Source organism: Centropristis striata, chromosome 2 (genome assembly GCF_030273125.1).
Source record: "Centropristis striata isolate RG_2023a ecotype Rhode Island chromosome 2, C.striata_1.0, whole genome shotgun sequence".
Taxonomy (NCBI): Eukaryota; Metazoa; Chordata; class Actinopteri; order Perciformes; family Serranidae; genus Centropristis; species Centropristis striata.
Window position 1 is genome coordinate 14948538 of NC_081518.1, and position 20562 is coordinate 14969099.

Sequence of the window (20562 nt, forward strand, 5' to 3'; positions counted from 1 at the left end):
CTATCTATCTATCTATCTGTAGCATTTACAATAAAACAGTAATATGCTTGCTGAGGTATTCACAGAATACAGTGAATGGTTTCTACTGAAGTACGGTCTCTGAATGTAAGAAGTACTGTAAATGCGTTGTGTTTGCTGTGATAGTAGGCAGGTGAGAGTTCAAACTTTCCACAGATGGTAGTTTGCTTCTGTAACACTATGGATAGTCTACATGTGAAACATTTATTGGAAGGATGAGAACGATTTTATTCTCCAATGAGGGTGTTGGATAGAAAAGGCTGCAGCATTGCAATGGACGCATTGCTTTAAATGTTGGTGGTATGAAGTCCTTTCTCCTCTTGTCTCCTCTCTGTTTGTTTTTGTGATATGAAGTTTGGAGGGTAAGACAAAATGGCGTACACCAGCCACTGGGTTGAGCTTTCACCTGTCTAATGCTACTGGGTCAGTGCAAATGAAGGAGAGGCAACGAGGAGAGGAGAACAGTGTACATCGTTAAGATTCATGTGTGATGTTGTCAGTGAGACCTGTTCTTCTATGCTACACTCAGGTTGATTCCCTATAAAATTTCTGCTTGTTGTTTTATATAGATATGACTTTTTATATTCAGTACAAATATACATATGCAATTTCATTATAAGATATATTTTCTTTTCAAGGAATATTCTTGAAGAATCATGAAGTGCAAAAGCGAGGTTGTTTCTTGGAAAGCTTTCCAAATTAACCTCTAGTCAAACCGATTGAGGACCTTCTAAAGCATTTTCACCGTCTGCACTCAATGGTATCTTTAAAACTGCTTTGAAATGCACCTTTTCCACTTCAAGTCAGCACAGCAAGACTGGCCAGCAGCTGGAAAAGCTCTATCAGTCTAAACATACTAGATTTCAAGGTTGGGTTTAAGTAAGTATGTGATTGATTTCTGGTGGAACATGGCACAGGTCCATGTATATGTGCAGGGACTTATAAATGCCCTGCTTACAACCACCTCTAGTAGAGAAAGGCCACTGTGCGATTGTCCAAAATTAGCCTGTATCTTTGACAAATGGGCCCCATCTAGGCGCAAGCCCTTGCTCCTTGTTAGACACTCAAATCCACGTCAAATCAATTTAGATCACTGGTAATGTAATACAAATGTCACTAAAACCTTTCACAGTGAAAGATTAATTATTTTTATAATACAAAGGAACCACAAAAATGTTGACAGAAACCAGGATCCAGGGGATGTTTCCATATAGGGTCATGCAACATGGTGAAACTTTATCATCATGTTCTGAGTCGCAATTTTACAAAAATACATGCATCATGTTATCTTTTTGGATATAATTAATGTGAAGAAATATATGATTGGCTCTGTGTGATATACTCTCTATGCCAGGTCTGCAGATGGAAATATAATAAGTTGGTGCTGTGTTGTTAGTAACTTCCACAAAGAAACAACCCTTGCTTGTTGGCAGGAATATTGAGGATGGACTCTGGGAAGTCTGGCCAATGCTTTGGGCACCAAAAGTTGAAAGAATATTAAATTTCATAAGAATTTTTAATTTTAATAAGAAAGCAGTTCCTCAGCGACACACACGCACCCACGCCATTCAAAACACAAGTAGAAATATCAGTGGATGTTGCATGTGCTCGTTCATGCACACACACACACGTCTGTCCTCCACAAAATGTATTTTTATCATAATTTACCAAACATTTGGGACTTTTTTTATTTTGTATTTTTTTTTTAAAAAGACAGTTCAATCAAAATAGGTCTTAAGTCTGGCTCTTTTAACTACGAGGGAGCTATTCTTTTGATAATACAGTATTTAAGTATATTCGCAAAGTTTTTATAATCATTCTTTTATGATTCAGTATCTCACAACACTCCGTCTGACACCCTTAAATAGATCCCAAACTGGGTGCATTTGAGCAACAGTCAGATTTTGTGTGTCGGAAAAATTACACTATTGGCCTTGATGATACTCCCATCCTAGATTAGAAAAGTAGAAGGGGCCATTTCAAATGTAGGACACAGCTAAGAATAGAGGACATCTCTCATCAGGTGGTTTTAGGATGATCTGTCATCGTGGGGGCTCCCATCTGAGTTCTCTGTCTCCCCCTCAGAAATGGCTTGCATGGGGGCCGTGTAGAGGCGGCTGCGTGTACTGTAGCGACTGCTGTTGGCAACAGGGGGGATCCGAGAACGTCCCTGTCGAGATGCAGCTGACATAGGCAGGGTTTTGGGGGTGAAACTCTCAGAGTTGGCTCTGGGAAAAAGGCCTGGTATCTGGATTGGGTCCAGGCCAGAAAGGTGGGACTCTTGGAGTGTAGAAGTTAGCTCCTCAGCCTGTCTGATGGCTCCTTCCTGAAGGGGGTCCCCTGGGGCTTTAGGGGTGATAGGGCTCTTCAGAATCTCTGTAGCTGACATCCGGTAGCTGGAATCAGACCTGCTACCTTTCTTCAGCAACAGTAGTTTAAACTCCTCATTGGACGTGCTGGATTTCTTGGCGCTGCGGTAGATTGGCACAGGGGCTCGTTGTGACCCGGCAGCAGCAGCTAAGGTGGCTGGGATGTTTAGAGGAGGGGCTGGCGGGATAATGACAGTGGAGACAGGGGTCACTGGTGCTGCAGGGCAGAGACGAGACTTCGCACTTAATTCTCCTGAATCTTTACGACCCAGGACCTTCCTTTTGGATCTGAATGAAGAAATCACAGGACAGTCCTTAGTAAGATGTTGACAGAAGATGAAGAGATACAAGAATAGACAAAATTACATCAACATAAATTTGAAAAAGACTGAAATAGCTAGATCAGCATTAAATCTGACCAGTAGATACCGTTCACTTATCACATACACATAGTAGACAGTTGAATGATCACAAACACAAGATTTACAGCACCTGTGTATCATGGCAAACAGGTCCTCGGTTGTACGGGTCTTGTTGGGTGATGTGATAATAATGTCATCATCCACTTTGGTGTCATCCATCAGAGGGGAGAGCGAATTATCACTTGGCGTGGAATCTGTAGCACAAAACATCCCTATCACATGTCATCTGGTTGTCTGATCATTTAGTATACAATTGATGAAATAACCATCCTTTAAACCTTGACATGCAGCATATGGTTTGTGTTTTCTGCAATCTTTAAAAAAGAGTAACATTTCTACCAGAAAACTTTAGCTTACCTTTACTGAAGTAATCCTCAGTGTCAGGAGTGGTAGAGTCATCTTTGCCCTCCTGTGGCTGCTGCTGATGGGCACTTCTGGTAGCACCTGATGTTACTTCCTCCTCTTCTTCTTGCTCTTCATGTCCTCTTCTCCTTGCATCGCTGATTAGGTAAGGATGCGATGTCTCCATTGTGGTACCAGGCACTTTGACTGGACTAGCCCAGGGCCCTGAGTCTGAGTAGGATACCCCAGCAAATTCATACGCTGGGGGTGGAGGGTGGTCTGATCGCATGCCTCCTCTGGAACAAGCAGCCCTCGGTGGCTCTTTTACTTGTTCTTCCTCTTCCTCCTCATCGTCTTCATCATCATCATCATCCTGGGAGAACGAGCGCTCCCCCAAAACCCTAAACTCAGGGTGTGCATGAGCTGAGTGTGTGAGCCCTCTGAATTCTGTGTGAGAGTGGATATGTGTGTGTAGATCCACAGGCGAAGGGTGGGGGGCTCGTGGCACAGGCCTATGCAGGGGTGAGCTGTCCTCTGAGAGGTCTGATGAAGGGTCCATCCGGGTTCTGAAAGCCGTCATAGCCCAGAATGTTCCAGGTCCATATCGATCCTGTCTGAGTAGCAGGCTTTCATAGGATGGAGGTCCATCAGGGTGGCGGCCAGGGGGAGGTGGTTGCAAGTGTTCAGGCGAGGAGGTGTGATCATGACATGGGGGTCTTGGAGGTGGTCGGCGAGGAGGGAGAGGCCTTGTGTTAATAGGTGGTGGGGCCAGAGTAGAACCACTAGGAGGACATTTGGGTCTTGTTGCGGTCTCTGGTCCACTTGCTGTTTCCTGGTCTGTAGTGGCAGCGCTATCTATAGATTGGCTAACAGAATGGAGCTGCACTGAACGAAGAGCAGCTGGAGTTATCACCAATAGATTGGAGCTGGGAATTGTTGGAGCAGAGTGTGAGAGTGGGTGTGGTGGGTTGGCATTTGATGCCTCAGGGGCCAACAACTTTGTTCCAGTGGCTAAAACATTTCCAACTCTGTGTTTGTTGTGGTGAAGCGTATGCATGTGGTGTGTTCGGTGGGATAGCGTGTGTCTGACATAACCACCATGAAGAACATTGAGATCCAGTTGAGATGGTGGAGGCGGGAAGTCTGGGTCTCTCTTGTAGCCAGAGGAAATGGACGTTCCATCTCTGGGGAAGTGCTGCAAGGAAGAGAGAGAAGACTTCCTCTCGGGCACTTTGGGCTTTCTCTTGCCAGTTGAGGGAGACAGTGGTCCTGGGAAGAACGCTGCCGAAGACGAGGGCAAGGTTGACGTTGGAGTCTCAGATTGGCTGGAGTAGCCACTTGATGGGGAGGCGAGGCCAGCCAGCTTCTCAGGAGACCCAAGTTTGAAGTCTCCAGGTGGTAGAGGTGGACTAGTTGCCCTGGTTTCTGAAGCCTGGGCAACAGCCTGGGTTTGGGTTTCTGTTGAGGAGGAAGAGCTGTCTGGAGACTTGATACACTCCATGACTGTAGTGCCTGTGGCGGTGCTTGAGTTGGACATGGACGTGTACTCACCATTGTTGGACTTCAACTCAGTGTTGTGAAGCCACAGGTCTGCATAGTCAGATTGCACAGCACCTTCATCCTTGAATGAGTGAGTATCTGCAGAGCTGAAGGACATGGGCTCTACTATATCCACAGTATTACCAAGTCCCCTTCCCCAAGTTCCCAAAGGCTCTGCCACTAGACAGGATGTCTGTAGTGGTTCTGGAGCACCTCCAAGCTCTAGCTCCAGTTCCAGCTTCATATCTGTGGAAGACAAGGTAAGCTCTTGTTCACTAACCATCTTTGGTTGATCCTGATCTGCCTGTGTGTCCGTTCCAACATCAACACCACTACAGGTGTCCTTCAGCGAGGAGGTCCGTTTAGGTGGTGGAGGTTTCACTTTTGGTTTCCTCAGCGGACGACAGGTCCTTCCCAGGGTCATAGTACCTGCTCTAAAGTCAGCCGAGGGCGGAGGGTAAACTCCATGGGATAGTGGTGCTGCCACAGTGTTGGATTGGCCACAGTCAGGCGCTGGGTCTGCATAGTTATACATGTATCCTCTGTAACTCTGATTACACTCTCCAAAATGCACAGAAGAGGAGTAGAAACCCTCTGTATCAGATGGGTAATGAGAGCCAGACTCTTTTTCAGTGTTGCTGGTCTTGTCACTGAAACAGGTTTGGTCTTGTAGACCTTGTTTGGAGCTGTACTCTTGGGCTAACCCATGGCTCCGGCTCAGATTTTGGATTTGGTCAGGGTCTTGGTCTTGATCAGTCTGGTCTTGGTCTTGAGGGTATGTCCACTCCCCCTCACTGGCTGTACTGACCCCTGCATCATCTAGCTGGTCTGTGGCTGAGGATGTGAACGAACTTGACCTGTGGCCCTGACCCTGGGGTCTGAGGTCCGAGTGATATGAGGGATCCAGGGAGAATCCCTCATCAATGGCATTGGGCACAGTGTTGAGTGATAGCTCTGAGTCGCAGTGTGAGGAGCCTGTCAGGGGTGGAGAAGATGGCGGGGGGATTGTTTCAGAAGTCTGTGATGGGCAAGTGGAGCTGGAACCACTCCAGTTTCCGCTTGATGACTGGTGGTCCTCTTTGTGATCCACATGGCTGCCTAGGACTCCTGTTGTAGACACTGAGTGAATAGGGCTGCTGAAAGTATCTGAACTTGATGAGATCTCACAGCTTCCCATGTCAGCCTTGCGGGGCAAGCGTGATCGGCCCCTCTCCATCCAGCTGTGCTCTGGGCTCCCTCCACCTCCACCCCCTCTGTCTCTCTCCCCAGATCGCTGCAACCTTTTTAGGCTTCCAAGTTGCAGTGGCTCAGGAGCTGCCTGGTCATCTGTGCTCTCTTCTTCATCCTTCATCATCATCATCTTCATTCTTGGACTAGGGCCAGGTGGAATAAAATCCTCTGCTTCGTATGGTGACAAGTCTTCATCTTCATCGTCATCATCATAATTGTCATCATCATCCTCGTCACTGTCCATCAGACGTCCACCCTCTCGAGGAAGGCTACGAGAGCGCAATCGTCCACCATGGGCTGCAGCACTGGTGTATGTGGAATCGGACTGGTCACCCAGGGAAGAAATGTTGCCTGTTGAATGGGAGAGAGAGGCAGGGATTCCCTGATGGCCACGTTGGGCTCTGATGCGCCTTCTGGAGGGAGCAGCTGTACCTGAAGAGGGAAAGACAGAAAAACGAGAGGGAGATTTTAAAATGTTTTCTACATAGACCACATGGACTATACCATACATAAGCAATTTGAATTCCAGTTTGATGGATGTAGTTTGAAAATGAAAGTATACTGGTTTGATATAATTGGCAGCCTTCAGATGGATGTCCTGGTAAAATGTATTAATGGCAGCTAACTGAGCTAAGCTACCATTACAGCCATAACTGCAGAGTAAAACCTTTTGTAAATTAATTTATAGCACGAATGTCTTAAGCAAACTCCTCACCATGGTCCGTAACACAAAAATGGGAGCCAGAATAAAGAACCAAATATACTTGTCCACTTGTCCATTCTCAGAAACTTACATGCTATGAGGAAATCATCTGTCTGGCAGCCAGAGTCACGAGTGTGATGGAGGCGACCACTGATTAAGAGGTCTTCCTGACAGAGAGAGAGTTGGTGCGGGTTTGCATGGACTATCACTGTGCGCTCTCTTGCTACAGGTGATTCATCTGAGTCTGTAAGTAAAGAGACAAAGCATGTCCAGTGTGAGTCCTAGCTTTTACTGAAAATTGGGAACTCCCTTATTAATGATCAGATTGTAAACAAATCCACGGCTAAGGCATTTTCTTAAAATCCTATTATTTGGATGGAAATCAAAGGTGAAAGCATCTGAAATGAATGTGGCAATTGTCCATTGCATTTATGAAACTGCATGCATGTGTTACTAAATATGTAAATATGTTAAATATGTAAAAGCTGAACCAGGAAATAGCTCATAAGTAGTTAGTACAGTTTGGGAAACAGTTTTTTAATGGACTGCCAAGTATTTTTGTTTGCATGTGATTGTTGCTGCTCATTGAGCTTGCCCTCATGAACTCATGGCTGTATTAGCAAGGTCACCTCATTCCCAGATCTCTGCAATTAAATTGGAAAAATATCAATAAAACCAATAGCAATTTGCCAAACCTACAAGATTAGAACCCATACAGTATAATAACCCCAAATTTTCCAGGTGTGCTCTATAACATACCCATGTCCTGTTGTACTCTTTTGGGTATTCCTGTGATAGTCTTCCTCCTTCTCAGCTTCCTTCTCCTCTGAAGAACCGACTGGGAATGGACTAGAGAGCAACGAGCACTTGCTTCCCTGTCAAACCCAACTCCTGCAATAACAACACAGAAGCCATAAGCCATATAAAAATCTAAAGTTTAATATATTTGATTAGATTCCTAGTTTTCATGCAGGCAGTCTGGGTTTGATTCCTGATTTGTGAACAGTTGCTGTTTGGTCACTTGCTAGAACTGTTGTCTCACAATATCAAGGTTCCAGATTTGACCCTCACCAGAACCAAGCTCGCTCTTTCTTAATTATCCTTTTTTCTTCTTTATCTTACCTGTGACGTTAATGGGGATAATGCAGGAAGAGATGGAGTGAGAATCGCCAGTTGACTTCTGATCTGATGGTGGGAGGTTTTCCTTGGACCAGTTTGTCTGTTTATCCTGGGTTGAGGGGGCATTGGGGGCTGAGGCCTTGGCTCTGTGTCCTCCCGGGACCTCACCAACTTCTTCCCCTGTCGAGGTAGCCTGGACATGGACAGCAGCAACATTATATACTTGGTAGGTGCTGATACATTCCTGTAGTTTAGTACATAAGTTACTAAATTGGACAGATTAACAAGAATTATTTATAATGCACATGGACAGCATGAAATGGTCACTATTTTACCATTAAACATTAGAAAACATTTCATGGCAAAAACAAGTGAAGCTATCAAGACTTAAAGTGGCTGTACACAGAATTCAGAGCATATCGACTACCTGCACATGGCTCTAAACATGGTGGGGCCTAAGCTGGAAGCTATGCTAATGGGGATAATGCTAACAAACACTCAGAGTAAATAGCATAACCTGAGGGGTAACCAGCAGGTAGCAGATATGCTTCTGCGTAATCAGCAAAAAACAACAACACTGTATTAGAGCTAGTGGGACACACACACAGGGCCTCGTGTGCACTAACATGCACATATTGTTGTTTGTTGACAACAAAGAACAGAGAAGCCCAAATTAGAATACACATGGAGGGAGGGTGACTTCATTCTCTGGTTGGGACACCAGTACTCCACTATATATTATAGTCATTATCCTTAACCGCTTATCTGATCTTGGGACTGGGGGGCTGGAGCCAATCTCAGTTGACATCGGGCAAGAGGCGGGGTACACCCTGGACAGGCCGTCAAACTATAGCATCACAGACACATAGAGACCGACAACCATCCATGGTCTCATTCACTCCCACGTGCAATTTTGAGCCAACAATCTTTGGACTATAAGAGGAAGCTGGTGGACCCGGAGAGAAACCATGCTGACACGGTGAGAGCATGCAAACTCCACACGCCGGATTCTACCCTTTTGCTTTGAGGCAAAAGTGCTAACCACTACACCACATGCTAGCCTAGTACAGTGTAGTAAATAGTTGTTTACTTCTATAATAATGTTGTGTACAGCCTCTTTAAATACAAAATGTGATTAGAGGATAAACAGAAAGTTCAAACAACACAAATGCTTGATACCTTTCTATTCCATGGTATGAAGATGCAACCTTCAATAGGGTGAAGTGAGTAAAAGCACTCAAACTATAAATGCAAAATAAAGACAAAAGAAAAACCAAAGAACAGATGACATTAAATGAGTAATCCAAAAATATTAAATCATTTTAAATAAAAACATTAAAGGGAAGTCAAAAGGCGAAGGATGAATGAGACAGACAAGATATTGTTTCATTTTTCTAGTTTGGGTCTTCACCATGTTAAAATCTTGTTTACGCTGTTTTTCAATGACTACAAACACAAGTCTGGTACAGTTAATAGTTCGCCATTCAAACATATTCGTACCTTTCTTTGGATCGTCTGAATATCTGCTTCTCTCCCTGGCCTCTCCTGAAAACACACACATGCCGGCAATTGTTTCTTAGTGTACATCAAATTGGTGAAGTCCTTAAATTGGAGATGTGTCGGTGAATTATCTTACTTTTCTCTGTATCGTCTGGATCTCTGTTTCTCTCACTGTCCTCTCCTTCAAGAGATTCAGAAGGAAAGAATTGAAGTAAGTGTGATAAAAAGTAATGGGACCAATAGGAACCAATTCAACGACAAAATAAAAATCTGTGCAGTAGTGTGACGTTACTAAACCCCAGACACAGAGCAGGGACTGAAGACACAGGTGCATTTAACACAAATCTTACAGCAGGCGTCTACATGACATTAACGTACATGAACACACAGACAGATTTCTGTTTTACCTTCCTGGGTTGATAGTCTAACTCTCGTTCCCTCTCTGCTCTCTCTTGCTGCATGGCAACATCAGAATGAGATATTGTTTCAGTTTATTGTAGCACATATTAATAAAGAATCAAAGTTGTAAATAAGCACAAAAATATGAATAAGAAAATAATGGAAAAATGTTTTTCTTTGTTCTTGTTAATGTCTTCCTCACTTCCCCATACCTAACTCAACATGTACAGGGCAAACTTTGTTGACATGTTTGATTTTTGCACTTTTAACATATTGCTAAAACTCGCCATGTACACATCATTTAAAAATTGACTGGCCTTCAAGTGTGAACTACTTGACAAGAAATACAATAGCATATTTAGAGTAAACCTTTTCTGGTTAACAGCCCCCTTATTGGTTAATTGTGAGATATGCGTCATCCTTACCGCTCGTGCCAGGCGACTCCTCTGTTGCCGGCGGATGCTGTGTGGCGAGGGGAAGGTGGGCATAGGCGGTGCCACTGAGATAGAGATGGTCACCCTGTTTCTCTCCCGACTCGTGGAGCGGAGATGCTGTTGTTCGTCTGTGAAACCCAAACACACACACAAACGTAAAAACTCAAAATCTGTGTAAAAAGTACGTAACATAATGCAACTGTGTCGACTCTCTCACCTCGGTGAAGGGCTCTGAGACTGAGCTGAGCACTTCTGTGCAGCTCCTCCAGACATGGTGGTCGGGTACACGGATGAAATACGTTGTGTTGCTGGTGCCATGGAGCCTGATAGTGAAGCGACAGCTTGCTCTCTATATCCAGGTTCGACACCGCTATGATGAAAGAGGAGAGAGACAGAAAATGTTAAAGGAAATCTCTATGATGACTTGATTTTCGTGTTTTTTATCCATTCAAAGAAATGTAAGAACATATCTTTTAACCTGAAAGACCCATGGCCATATAACCAGCCAGGAGGCCTGTGGGCAGAAAATGAGCTGTAGGCCTAAACTGAACTATTCTAACTAGTGTGTTACAACTCACACATCACACAACAAAAATGTTGCCTACAGCCCCACAAACAAACCTGAACATCTGTGGTGGAACACTACTTGTTGCCAGGTAGGCTGAATATCAATTCGTTTGAGGTATTTGTTTAAACACATTAATTTAGGAATATACAAAATATGATTAGATTATCAAATACATTATCAAAGGTCTTAAAAACTACATTTTGACTCTGGGTCTACATGACAGGGCCTTGAGTTTAGATGGTGTAAGATTCACCTTGAGGTCCTGAATTTATAATATGCTTAAGACGTTCATATTCTTCAACACAGTTGCACTTAAATTAACCCATTGGTTGTCACAAACCATTGACACATCTTTAACCTGAGGATTCAGGTGCTCAAGGCTCTTGGCTTGCAGTTTTCCCATATTTCCCAGTTGATAATCTTGTCTTGTTTTTGTCGTAAAATAGAATAATAATTCTTACGGACAGTATGCAAACATCATGCCTGTTCTTCCAGCACCAGAGAGAAAACAATAGTACAAGAAAATGCAATCAGCTGAGATCCAGGACAATTTACCACCTCCAGGCAGAGGCCTCACACTCAAGCTGGTCAACGCATGGAAACAAACAAAGAAAGGGAAAACACAGACAATAATGTTTTAAATTTATACCCAAAAAGATATTTAGAAAGTTTATATAAGGCACGTCAGAATCAGCTTTCCACATGGTACGCTGAAACAAGAGACAAGGCCGAGACCCGCCAACAGGTGGCAGCTAAACACGCCTCACCACTGCAACTCTGCATACACCAGCACACCACTGTACATTTCTCACAGTCCTCTATGTTTACTTCCACCACAAATTATTATCATCAAAAACACAACCAACCCTACTATAATGAATGATGTACACCTGTGAATCTCTAACTTTCATTTCCAAAGATTAAAACGGTTGATTTAGAACTGATGAGAGAGAGAGAGAGAGAGAGAGAGAGAGAGAGAGAGAGAGAGAGAGAGAGAGAGAGAAGCACTGTGATTATCCATCTCTCTTATCTTCTCTCAGAGCCCTTTTAGCTTTTATTATGAAATCTATTTTCCCTCTTTTAACTCAGAATTCAAAATGCAATGGTGCACTTGAAAACCACACTGTACATCAGTAGCCAGGCAACCTTTCATTGCTCATCAAGGCTCGTATTTCCCTGCAATTAAATCAGTGAACTCACGTCAGCAGCTTCCTGCAGATTTAAGCTACAAGGTTAAAGAAGCACAGAAGGCCGGCTTATTCACACGAGATAAACAACCACACAGCGTTCTGCCCTAAAGACTGTTGCATACAGATAAAGGTATTGTCTGGTTTTAGCATATTATAATGATAATGATTATAAAATACAATTAAGACACTCTTAAAGACGGAAGCTGTAAAAACACACATGGTGGGTGAAATTGTATGCACTGTAGAAAAACTGACAGAAATTTAAAGATAAACTTAATTCAATTCAAGATCCTGACATTTGTCACTTTGGGCATTATTTTTGAGGTCTGTGAAACCTGAAATTATGAGTGTTTGAGGGAATTCTGGGAAATCCTTCTTTAGTTGCACGGAGCTAGTCTGCTCATTAAACTGACAGATCTGCAAAAACTGCAAAAAATAATACCTCAACACTTTCTTATGCCTGGTTGTGAGGGGTAATTACCATCGATAGAGTGAGAAAAAAGGCCGGAGAAGTAGTATATTGGAAGCAAAGGTGTTTCTCTGAAGAAGGTGCTGACCTAGTTGTTGTGACACAGTTAAATTGGTGGATTTGTTACTGTAGCTTTACTGCCTGCCAGCCCACTTGTTTTCCTGATCTTCCTCCTCATCACCCCTTCCTTCTCTTCCTATTTCATACCCTTATTTTTCTTCCTCTCCTGTTGCTGCTATGAGGGTGTCTCCTTATCACTCATTATCATCAAGTTGCAGGGCTAAAACTGCATTAGTCAGCTAAATCTGTTCACTGCTGCTTTTATTATGTCAAATTAAAGATGATCACGTTCATTTTTATTTTATTTTAACTCAAAGATCCCTTCTGGATATAATTACAACCTCTGCTCTGAATAATGGTGTGTGTCTGACATGTTAAACATCCTAAACTGGTTTAACATCCCAAAATCACACGTGCTTCTTCTCCTGCATAGAAAAATATTTTTTCAGTGTTCAGTGAAAAGCCCATTCTCAGTGTATGTGTGCTGGAGGTCTCAACTTGTTTAAGTTGCTTGCTGGATGGAAATTTGCTTCAAAATAGTTGTGATGTCACAAAGTCAGGCCGGTATGCAGATGCCTTAAATTCAGATTTAAGCTGAGCACAGAGTAACCTTTCTCCCTTCATCAGATTAATAACAGCATTCTCGTGTCAAACTCAACTCAAACTGCACAAGTGAAGTAACAAAACGGAAATTATTAAAAATTGATTGGAGAGACTTAAATGCGTAGCTATTGAGATATTGTAGAAAACCTGCACAGCTAACAAAACATCAGCAAAATTCCAGTAGATGTAGCTTTAAAGTCCAGGCTGCATCCTCAGTGTCACTAAACAAACATGTAGAAATGTCTTTTTAACTTTGTTACATACAGGGTGTATTAGCGTCTCCCTCCTGACCACTCTGTCCAGTACCTTGCTTACCTTCCCACTGGTGCCAGCTCACATTGCCCTTAAAAGACTCAGCAAGACAGGAAAAATGCAGAGCTAGATTTAAAGACATGATATCTCTGAGAATCAACCAGGAATACAAATCCTGCCACAAAATAAATGATCAACTTACAAAATCTAAATGTTTGTATTCTGCTGTATTTTTTTAGAGCCCTCTTTCCTACCTGCATTGTCCCACCTCACTCTTGCTGTCCTGCAGCTCTTCCTCCTCATCTGCATTTGATTGTAATGAAGGGAGTTACCCATCGTTAACATCCAGGACCAGACATGGCTGAGCACACGTACATACTCATCTAACACATACACTCTGTCTGCCTCGCTCTCTTTCTGCCTTTTTCCACATCATCCCCCTTTCTGCTTCCCCTCATCCTGAAATCTGCAGGTGCAGTGTCAGCAACTTGCAGTGTCATCATCAGGACTTGCATGCCAAGAGCACCGAGAGAGGGGAGGAGAGGTGGTACAGTAAAAAAAGAAGGTAGGAAACTATGTAAAAAAAAAAAAGAAATGTGGTGCAATACAGAAAATAGAGTAATGCAGCAGCCGACAGGGGCTAAGTGTTATAAACACGAATTAAACAGCTAATTTACGGTTAAGTTGTGTGTGAACTGGCAATTTGGATTTTTATGCTATAAAAAAAGAGCTAATAGAGCTAAAAGCACTCATCAAGATAGGTTTTTAGCTTCACATGGCCACACAAGGAATGATAAACTTCTATCTCTGTCTATAGCAAAACAAAAATATGTTTAAAAGGATCAAACAAAATGTGATAAATGTATGTAGATAGAAAATAGGAAGGAATGAGACAGCAACAGAAATGCTGAATAATATAATGCAATGGATGAGGAAATTAGATAATGTTATTATACAAGAACAAGCTGAAATCTACAACATGTTGTAGAGCCCCCTATGAATCATCTCCAAAGTCTTAAAGGCAAAAACATTCATGCCCACTTCATGTCTGGATGTGAGAAAGTAGGCAGTGTTTGAGCTTTCCCTACAAGCACTCTTTTTCATTTTTTACCCATTGTTTCTGCCACTTTTCATTTGAACAGCCCAATGCAAAACGATCAGTGTCTTTTAGTAGACACTGTCAAAAATGATGTGCCATTTCCTCCATATTTAAAACTATTTTAATGTCTTGCTCCTCCTCCCCGGCCGGCTTTTCACTCCACCTTTCGAGTCATTTATGAACAGCTATAGACACTTTTCTTTCACCGTCACCAGTTGTCATCACTATACGTGGTACAAACTAGTTCTTGAAAGCATAGTATGAGTATAAGGTCAAGAGTCTGTGTTGAAACTGTCATGTCACACCTATCAGTCTACTTGGGGAAGCCTTTGACAGAGTTCTAAAAATAAAATGCATCAAAGCAGGCCAGTGACCCAACACAAGTTGATTCTCAGCGCACATCAGCCCCAGACAACAGCTCTTCACTTCTACAGGGCCAGAACATAACCTAACGTGCTAATAGCCACAATCAGCCTGACTATCTAAAGAAGGACCTTTGTGTCGAACCACTACTTCTCTCCTGGTGGATATGTTTTGGGTGCCTGGTATGAATGTCCCTGCTGCCCCAGCGCAGGAGTTCAATGCATATCCCAGTGGCAGGAGGAGTGGGAGTCCTTGCTTCTATGGGAAATTACATAAAGTTTGCTCTGCTCACTCTTGACTTTAAAATAGAGGGATATCTTGACAGATGGATTAATCAATAGATGGATGTACTCACTGTAGGCAGGGAGTGTCAAGAAGATTTAACATATACATATAGCCTTCATGAGCTGATGAAATGTATTTGGATTACAGTAAATATCTTGAGTAACCTGACCCTAGATACATCTCTTACACAGTCATGGAAAAAAAAAAATTAGACCACCCTTGTTTTCTCCTTGCTTTCTTGTCTGGTACAACTAAAAGTACATTTGTTTGGAAAAAATATAATGATAACAACAAAAATAGCTCATAAGAGTTTAATTTAAGAGCTGATATCTAGCCATTTTCGATGGTTTTCTTGATACTGATTTTGGTTATTACCAAGAAAAACCATAAAAATGGTTAGATACCAGCTTTTAAATTAAACTCTTATGAGCTATTTTTGTTGTTATCATTATATTTGTCCAAACAAATGTACCTTTAGTTGTACCATGCATTAAAATGAAACAGTGGTCTAATAATTTTTTCCATGACTGTATATACTTACAAACCGGAGTAGTTTCAAGTTTTTACTGCTGAAACGCTGCGACATCAAGAAAGCCTGATGGGCCAAAATTTGTGAAATTTTATGTGGTGTGTGTCAGGAGATCCATCTCGACTAACAACTGTCAATGTCAACACAAAGGCTTTAAGTGTGTGAAGTACAGTTGGTACATTATTGGCTAAAATGTGCGAGTGTTTTTTTGGCATCACTTCAGCCTCTTCTAGCTAATGGGTCTAATTTTAATTACCTGAGTAGTGAATTTGTTTTATCTGGAAGTCTTGGCTGATGTGGGCCTTTACGGTTTCTGAGATCCACACACTTTTTTGAGAAAAAGGAGGAGGCGGGGAGCAAAATCTATAGTAAATAAAACAAATGAAATGATGGTATGAGGGTCAGTTGTGGACCACCAGCATCACCAGCTCTTTTGTTACACACGGAGGACACACTGTAGTGTTAAAAAAAAAAGAGCAGTTGCAGTACAAAAACAACACAACCAGGCACAGTCAGCCATGGCATTTGCAATGAGAACATGTCACTGCTTTAATATTGCTCTTTCTCTTTCTGGTATATGATTCTCTCTCTCTCTCTCTCTCTCTCTCTCTCTCTCTCTCTCTCTCTCTCTCTCTCTCTCTCTCCGGTCCAGATGTGAGTGAATGTAAGTCATTAGTGGAGAATGTATTAGGGTGTATCTGGGTCAGGCAGCACACTCCCTATGGCAGTAGCTGCAGAATCTTGTCATAGTAGACAGCTGTTATATAAGAAACACTAGCTGGCCAGTTCTGCAGAGGAAAAACAGTGCGCTGTTAGACGGCCTGTAACGGCTCAGCAGTCACACCACGCACCACCTCATCTCTTTAACAGTAGTAATGCTCATTTTTTATATTTATATGAGCAGGTTGTTTCATTCACAGTGTTAAAACTGTTGCAACTTTTGCAGGAACAGCACTTTTATTTTCAGGAATAATAGTTTTACATTAACTCTTCACTGGCTGAACATACATATAATCAAGTTAAACATTCGCTTGTAGATTAACCCTTCAACATACAGTTTCCCCATTAAATAGATTAGTTAGCTGTTAAACTGATTTTATTCCACAGTGTCTGACATTCTCATGCTCTGTGTCAACCCTTCATCGCAGTGTATGTAAGCTACAGAATATTTACTCGGTTGATTGGTCAATAAAATGGCACGAAATAGTAGATTCAGTTTACTATTAGAAGACTGAAAAATGATTTTCATTTTTGGTTAAAAATTATGCTAAAAAAACAAACAAATAAATTAATTGTTAGAAATGTATAAAACTGTTGTAGATTAATGATGATAAACTAATCATTTAACCTCTAGATGCTAGAAGCTCTACACTTTAAAATTAAAAATATTTAGACTGTAAGTGAAATATTCTCTCAAGACTTTGTTCTATAAATTGAAATAGAGCTGCAGCGATTAATCAGTTATTTATCAAGTATTAAATTACTCACCAACTATTTTGATAACCGATTAATCGGTTTGAGTAGTTTGTTCTGATTCCAGCTTGTTGAATATTTTCCAAATGATTTACTTCTTTGTGACAGTAAACTGAGTATCTTATCATCTTGGCCTTTGGAAAACACTGATCTACATTTTATAGACCAAACAATTAATCAATTAATCAAGAAAATAATCAACAAATGAATCAACAATGAAAATAATCGTCAGTTGCAGCCCTAAATTGAAAATAATCAACATGACTTGTTATTTACTTAATACAAAATGCTCAAATACTACAAAATGAACACGACCGTATTTCAATATTTTTAAAACTTTAAAACTTTGGGAAACATTTCTTCATCACACACATTTAAGTCAAAAAGAAAACAACCTCACGTCCACAACATTGTGTGTGCTCATACAGTGTATTGACACTGATTAATAAGCAGAAATAGCATTTTATCAAAATGCATTGACTGTTGTGATTAAGTTTAACACAGTGAAACACAGACAGAATGTTTTTGCTGCTCGATGACTGTGAGCTGATATTATAACATTGCCACAGTGTGGTTATCGTCACAGTGATGCTACAGTCACATTCCTATCCTAAATAAAAGTAATTTCACAGTATACACAATAATAACAGGAAGTAAACTGGTACTAGAAGGTTTTAAGGAGCACACTGACGGTACCTTTTGATCGCACAGGGGCGCAGCCTAGACCTAGACAAGCCAAAGCCATGCTCAGCAGCTGTCTACGCTCCCTTCTTCTTCCCTCCTCGTTTTTGTCTTCCTCTGTCGCTCCTCCCTTTCTCCTGCAGACTCCTTGTCATCTGTCTCTCAATAACGCCACCTTATTGACTCCTGCAGACCTTTCTGAAACATTCCTGTGCAAGTCAAACATCCAGACTAGCAACATCTGCAGACACAGACCCTCCCCCTCCACCTCCTCACCCACCCACCTGCTGTCCCCGCTCTCTCCTCCCTTTAAGCTGACCCAACACTTCACTGTAGAGAAATATTTCTACTTTGTCTGTATGCCTTGTGGACTTTTTACTTTGGTCTCACTGAGAGCTATGTGGCACTCACAAGGAACGATGCACCTACGCTTCATCACAAACTCAAACACTTCTGTGTCTCGCCTCTGTTGTTTCTATGAGTCACCCCCATCCGCCGGTGTCAAATGGTAGGATCCTGCCTGGGCATGGCCTGTCCCTGACCGTAATCTCTTTATGATGCAGTAATATGTGGAGGGAGGGAGGGGAGGTTCAGCCACAAAGTATTAATGTATTAATCCACCACATGCTGGGAATATGTATCACGTGTTCAATCCTTCTATTGCTGCCACCAAAGAGTGATGATCTAAGAGTGTGTGTGTGTGTGTGTGTGTGTGTGTGTGTGTGTGTGTGTGTGTGTGTGTGACACCTGACATTGTGTTGGAGAAAGTAAAAAGCATTCATTTAGTCAAATAATTGATTAATGTTAAAACAACCAGGCAGATATTGGATATTTTAGGCCATAATTTAAACATTTTAAGGCAAATTATTATCAAAAACATTCAGTGTTCTCATCGAGGAAACTTGGTCTTTGTTCTACACTGATTATGAGGAGTCACATCAGCATGTGGTTGCAAAATAAACAGCATGACACACACACACACATGCACAAACAGAGACGGAGAGAGTGTACGAGCACCCTGCCCGGTAATCTGCTGTAATCTGGAGCTCTGGCAGTTCACTGACTTTGGAGTAGAGCTGGCAGAGCTGGCAGTCTGCTCGAGGAGCTTTCAGCCTCCCGCCGTGGCCGGGGACGACACAGGCACACGAAAAATATCTACACACACACACACACACACATGCGCAGCCACCACGTGTCTGCACACGCTTCACCGCAGTGGTCAACATTAGCACAAACAGAGGAGAACACGGCCGTGAATATTAAATGTACGGATGTTTCTTGTGGCTCGCCTCAGTTATTCGCAGCAGTTTCTCTAAACAGGCCTGCTGGGAGGACTTTAATACCTTGCTGTCCCTTGGGTTGTTTGTCAGAAGTGGTATTGAGTGATCTATGAAACATCAGGGCCAGATCACAGACCTTTCAACCACATATGAGCTGCATCATATAGCCTCTTGGATCGTGGCTTTTCCTGTCTGGGGAGCCTAGGCCAAATCACTTAATCAGTGTGATTCATTAAGTCACTTAAAAGACACTTTTACAGACTTGTGGAATCATGCTTATTTCTATCTTAAATTTGTATAACATAGATTTTTTTCTGCCCCCCCTTTGTTTCTCTCTATATTTGTCTATATTTTTGTCTGTGCCCTCCTTTCACACAAACTGAATAAATCATACTACCCCCATTCCCTTCTCCCATCCCTCTTTCCCCAGCTGCACACCTGCACTATTGTTCAGCCTCCCTCCTCTATCCCTCTGTTCTGCTCCTCTGACCTGCGCAACATTCATGCTACTGTATAACAAATGTGTGTGCAAATGTGTGCACACTTCTGTAAGGGTTTGAGGCCTTTCTGTATCGGCGAGCAGAGGTGAGTCACAGTGTCTGACAATAAATCCAAAAGTCTTATTTATAGCACCCACCACGTCACAGTGAGCCCAACGAGCCAGAGAAAAATATCAACAACATAACAGCAGGTTAAATGTTCAAGGGATTATTTCCTGGCTCTGCACACGCTGTTTACTCAATATTAACAGACTCTGCTGATAGTGCTCCTGTGCTGCCCCTTAGTGGCACAGCAGGAGCACTACACACATTCAGAGACCATGCTGCATGTGTGGACTGGAGGTGCTTAGTGGATTTGTGAGTGCTGCCATATGTTTATCATAGTTTCTATATGTTTAGACTGAAGGAAGGGATGATCCAAATGTCAGACAAATCATACAAAGTGTGCACACTATAGTAATCATCTTAAGGGCGAAAATAAGGTCACTATTCTGTGGAACAAAACAGCATTTCTTAAAAGTGTACTTTGCAGGATTTTACAAAAGCAATGTATGGACTAAATAATCCCAGTCAATCTTATGGCAAACTAGAAGTTCGTGGTGGTGTCTGTTTCTACAGAGACCTCTCTATGCCCGTGTTTTCTATTTTTTTTTTACTCATTTTACCGTGTTTGAGGTTTTTTTGGGAATCACCTTTTGAGCATGAAGACGCAAAAAATTGGGGAAAATGCAGACACAGTGAGGCCAAACAGCAAGTGGACAAGGCTCATTTCAAAATTCCTGCATGGTATGCCTGGAAATGCAACACTGAATGAATAGATTAGCATTGGCATTTGATTTTTTTGCTTTCTTTTCAAAAGTTACATAAGACAATCGATATCACTCTCATGTCATTTACCAACCCATTTTTAAAGCTCACTCATCAGTACATTGCAATTTTGTTTGTAGACAGGATTCCCACCCAGTCAATTGCCTCCTGGCTCACAGTTGGAGTTAAATGAGTGGATTTTTGTCACTTTCATAATTTGTAGGGCAGGGGTTCACAAACTTTGCTGTGCCAAGATCCCACATATAGCTTTAGCCTCTGGCGGGGACCCCAATGTTGCATTTTTTTTTTTAAATGACATGTACATTAT

General features: G+C 42.1%; 1 protein-coding gene across 2 annotated transcripts in view; it reads right to left on the minus strand.

Moving 5' to 3' along the window:
- Positions 1-518: 518 nt before the first annotated feature.
- The window catches only part of nhsb (Nance-Horan syndrome b (congenital cataracts and dental anomalies)), a 55337-nt gene continuing 35293 nt past the window's right edge, over positions 519-20562 (minus strand). Inside the window, exons 2-12 of one of the 2 annotated variants that reach the window (XM_059355355.1) lie at positions 10293-10445; positions 10067-10203; positions 9650-9697; positions 9379-9423; positions 9243-9287; positions 7746-7935; positions 7383-7514; positions 6715-6867; positions 3167-6352; positions 2880-3021; positions 519-2675 (exon numbers count right to left, since the gene is read on the minus strand). In XM_059355355.1, the coding sequence (XP_059211338.1) occupies positions 2048-2675; positions 2880-3021; positions 3167-6352; positions 6715-6867; positions 7383-7514; positions 7746-7935; positions 9243-9287; positions 9379-9423; positions 9650-9697; positions 10067-10203; positions 10293-10445 (4859 nt within the window). In that variant the 3' untranslated portion in view covers positions 519-2047. Of the gene's footprint in view, positions 2676-2879; positions 3022-3166; positions 6353-6714; positions 6868-7382; positions 7592-7745; positions 7936-9242; positions 9288-9378; positions 9424-9649; positions 9698-10066; positions 10204-10292; positions 10446-20562 lie in introns of those variants that run through there. The other variant, XM_059355349.1, reaches the window with a different exon arrangement.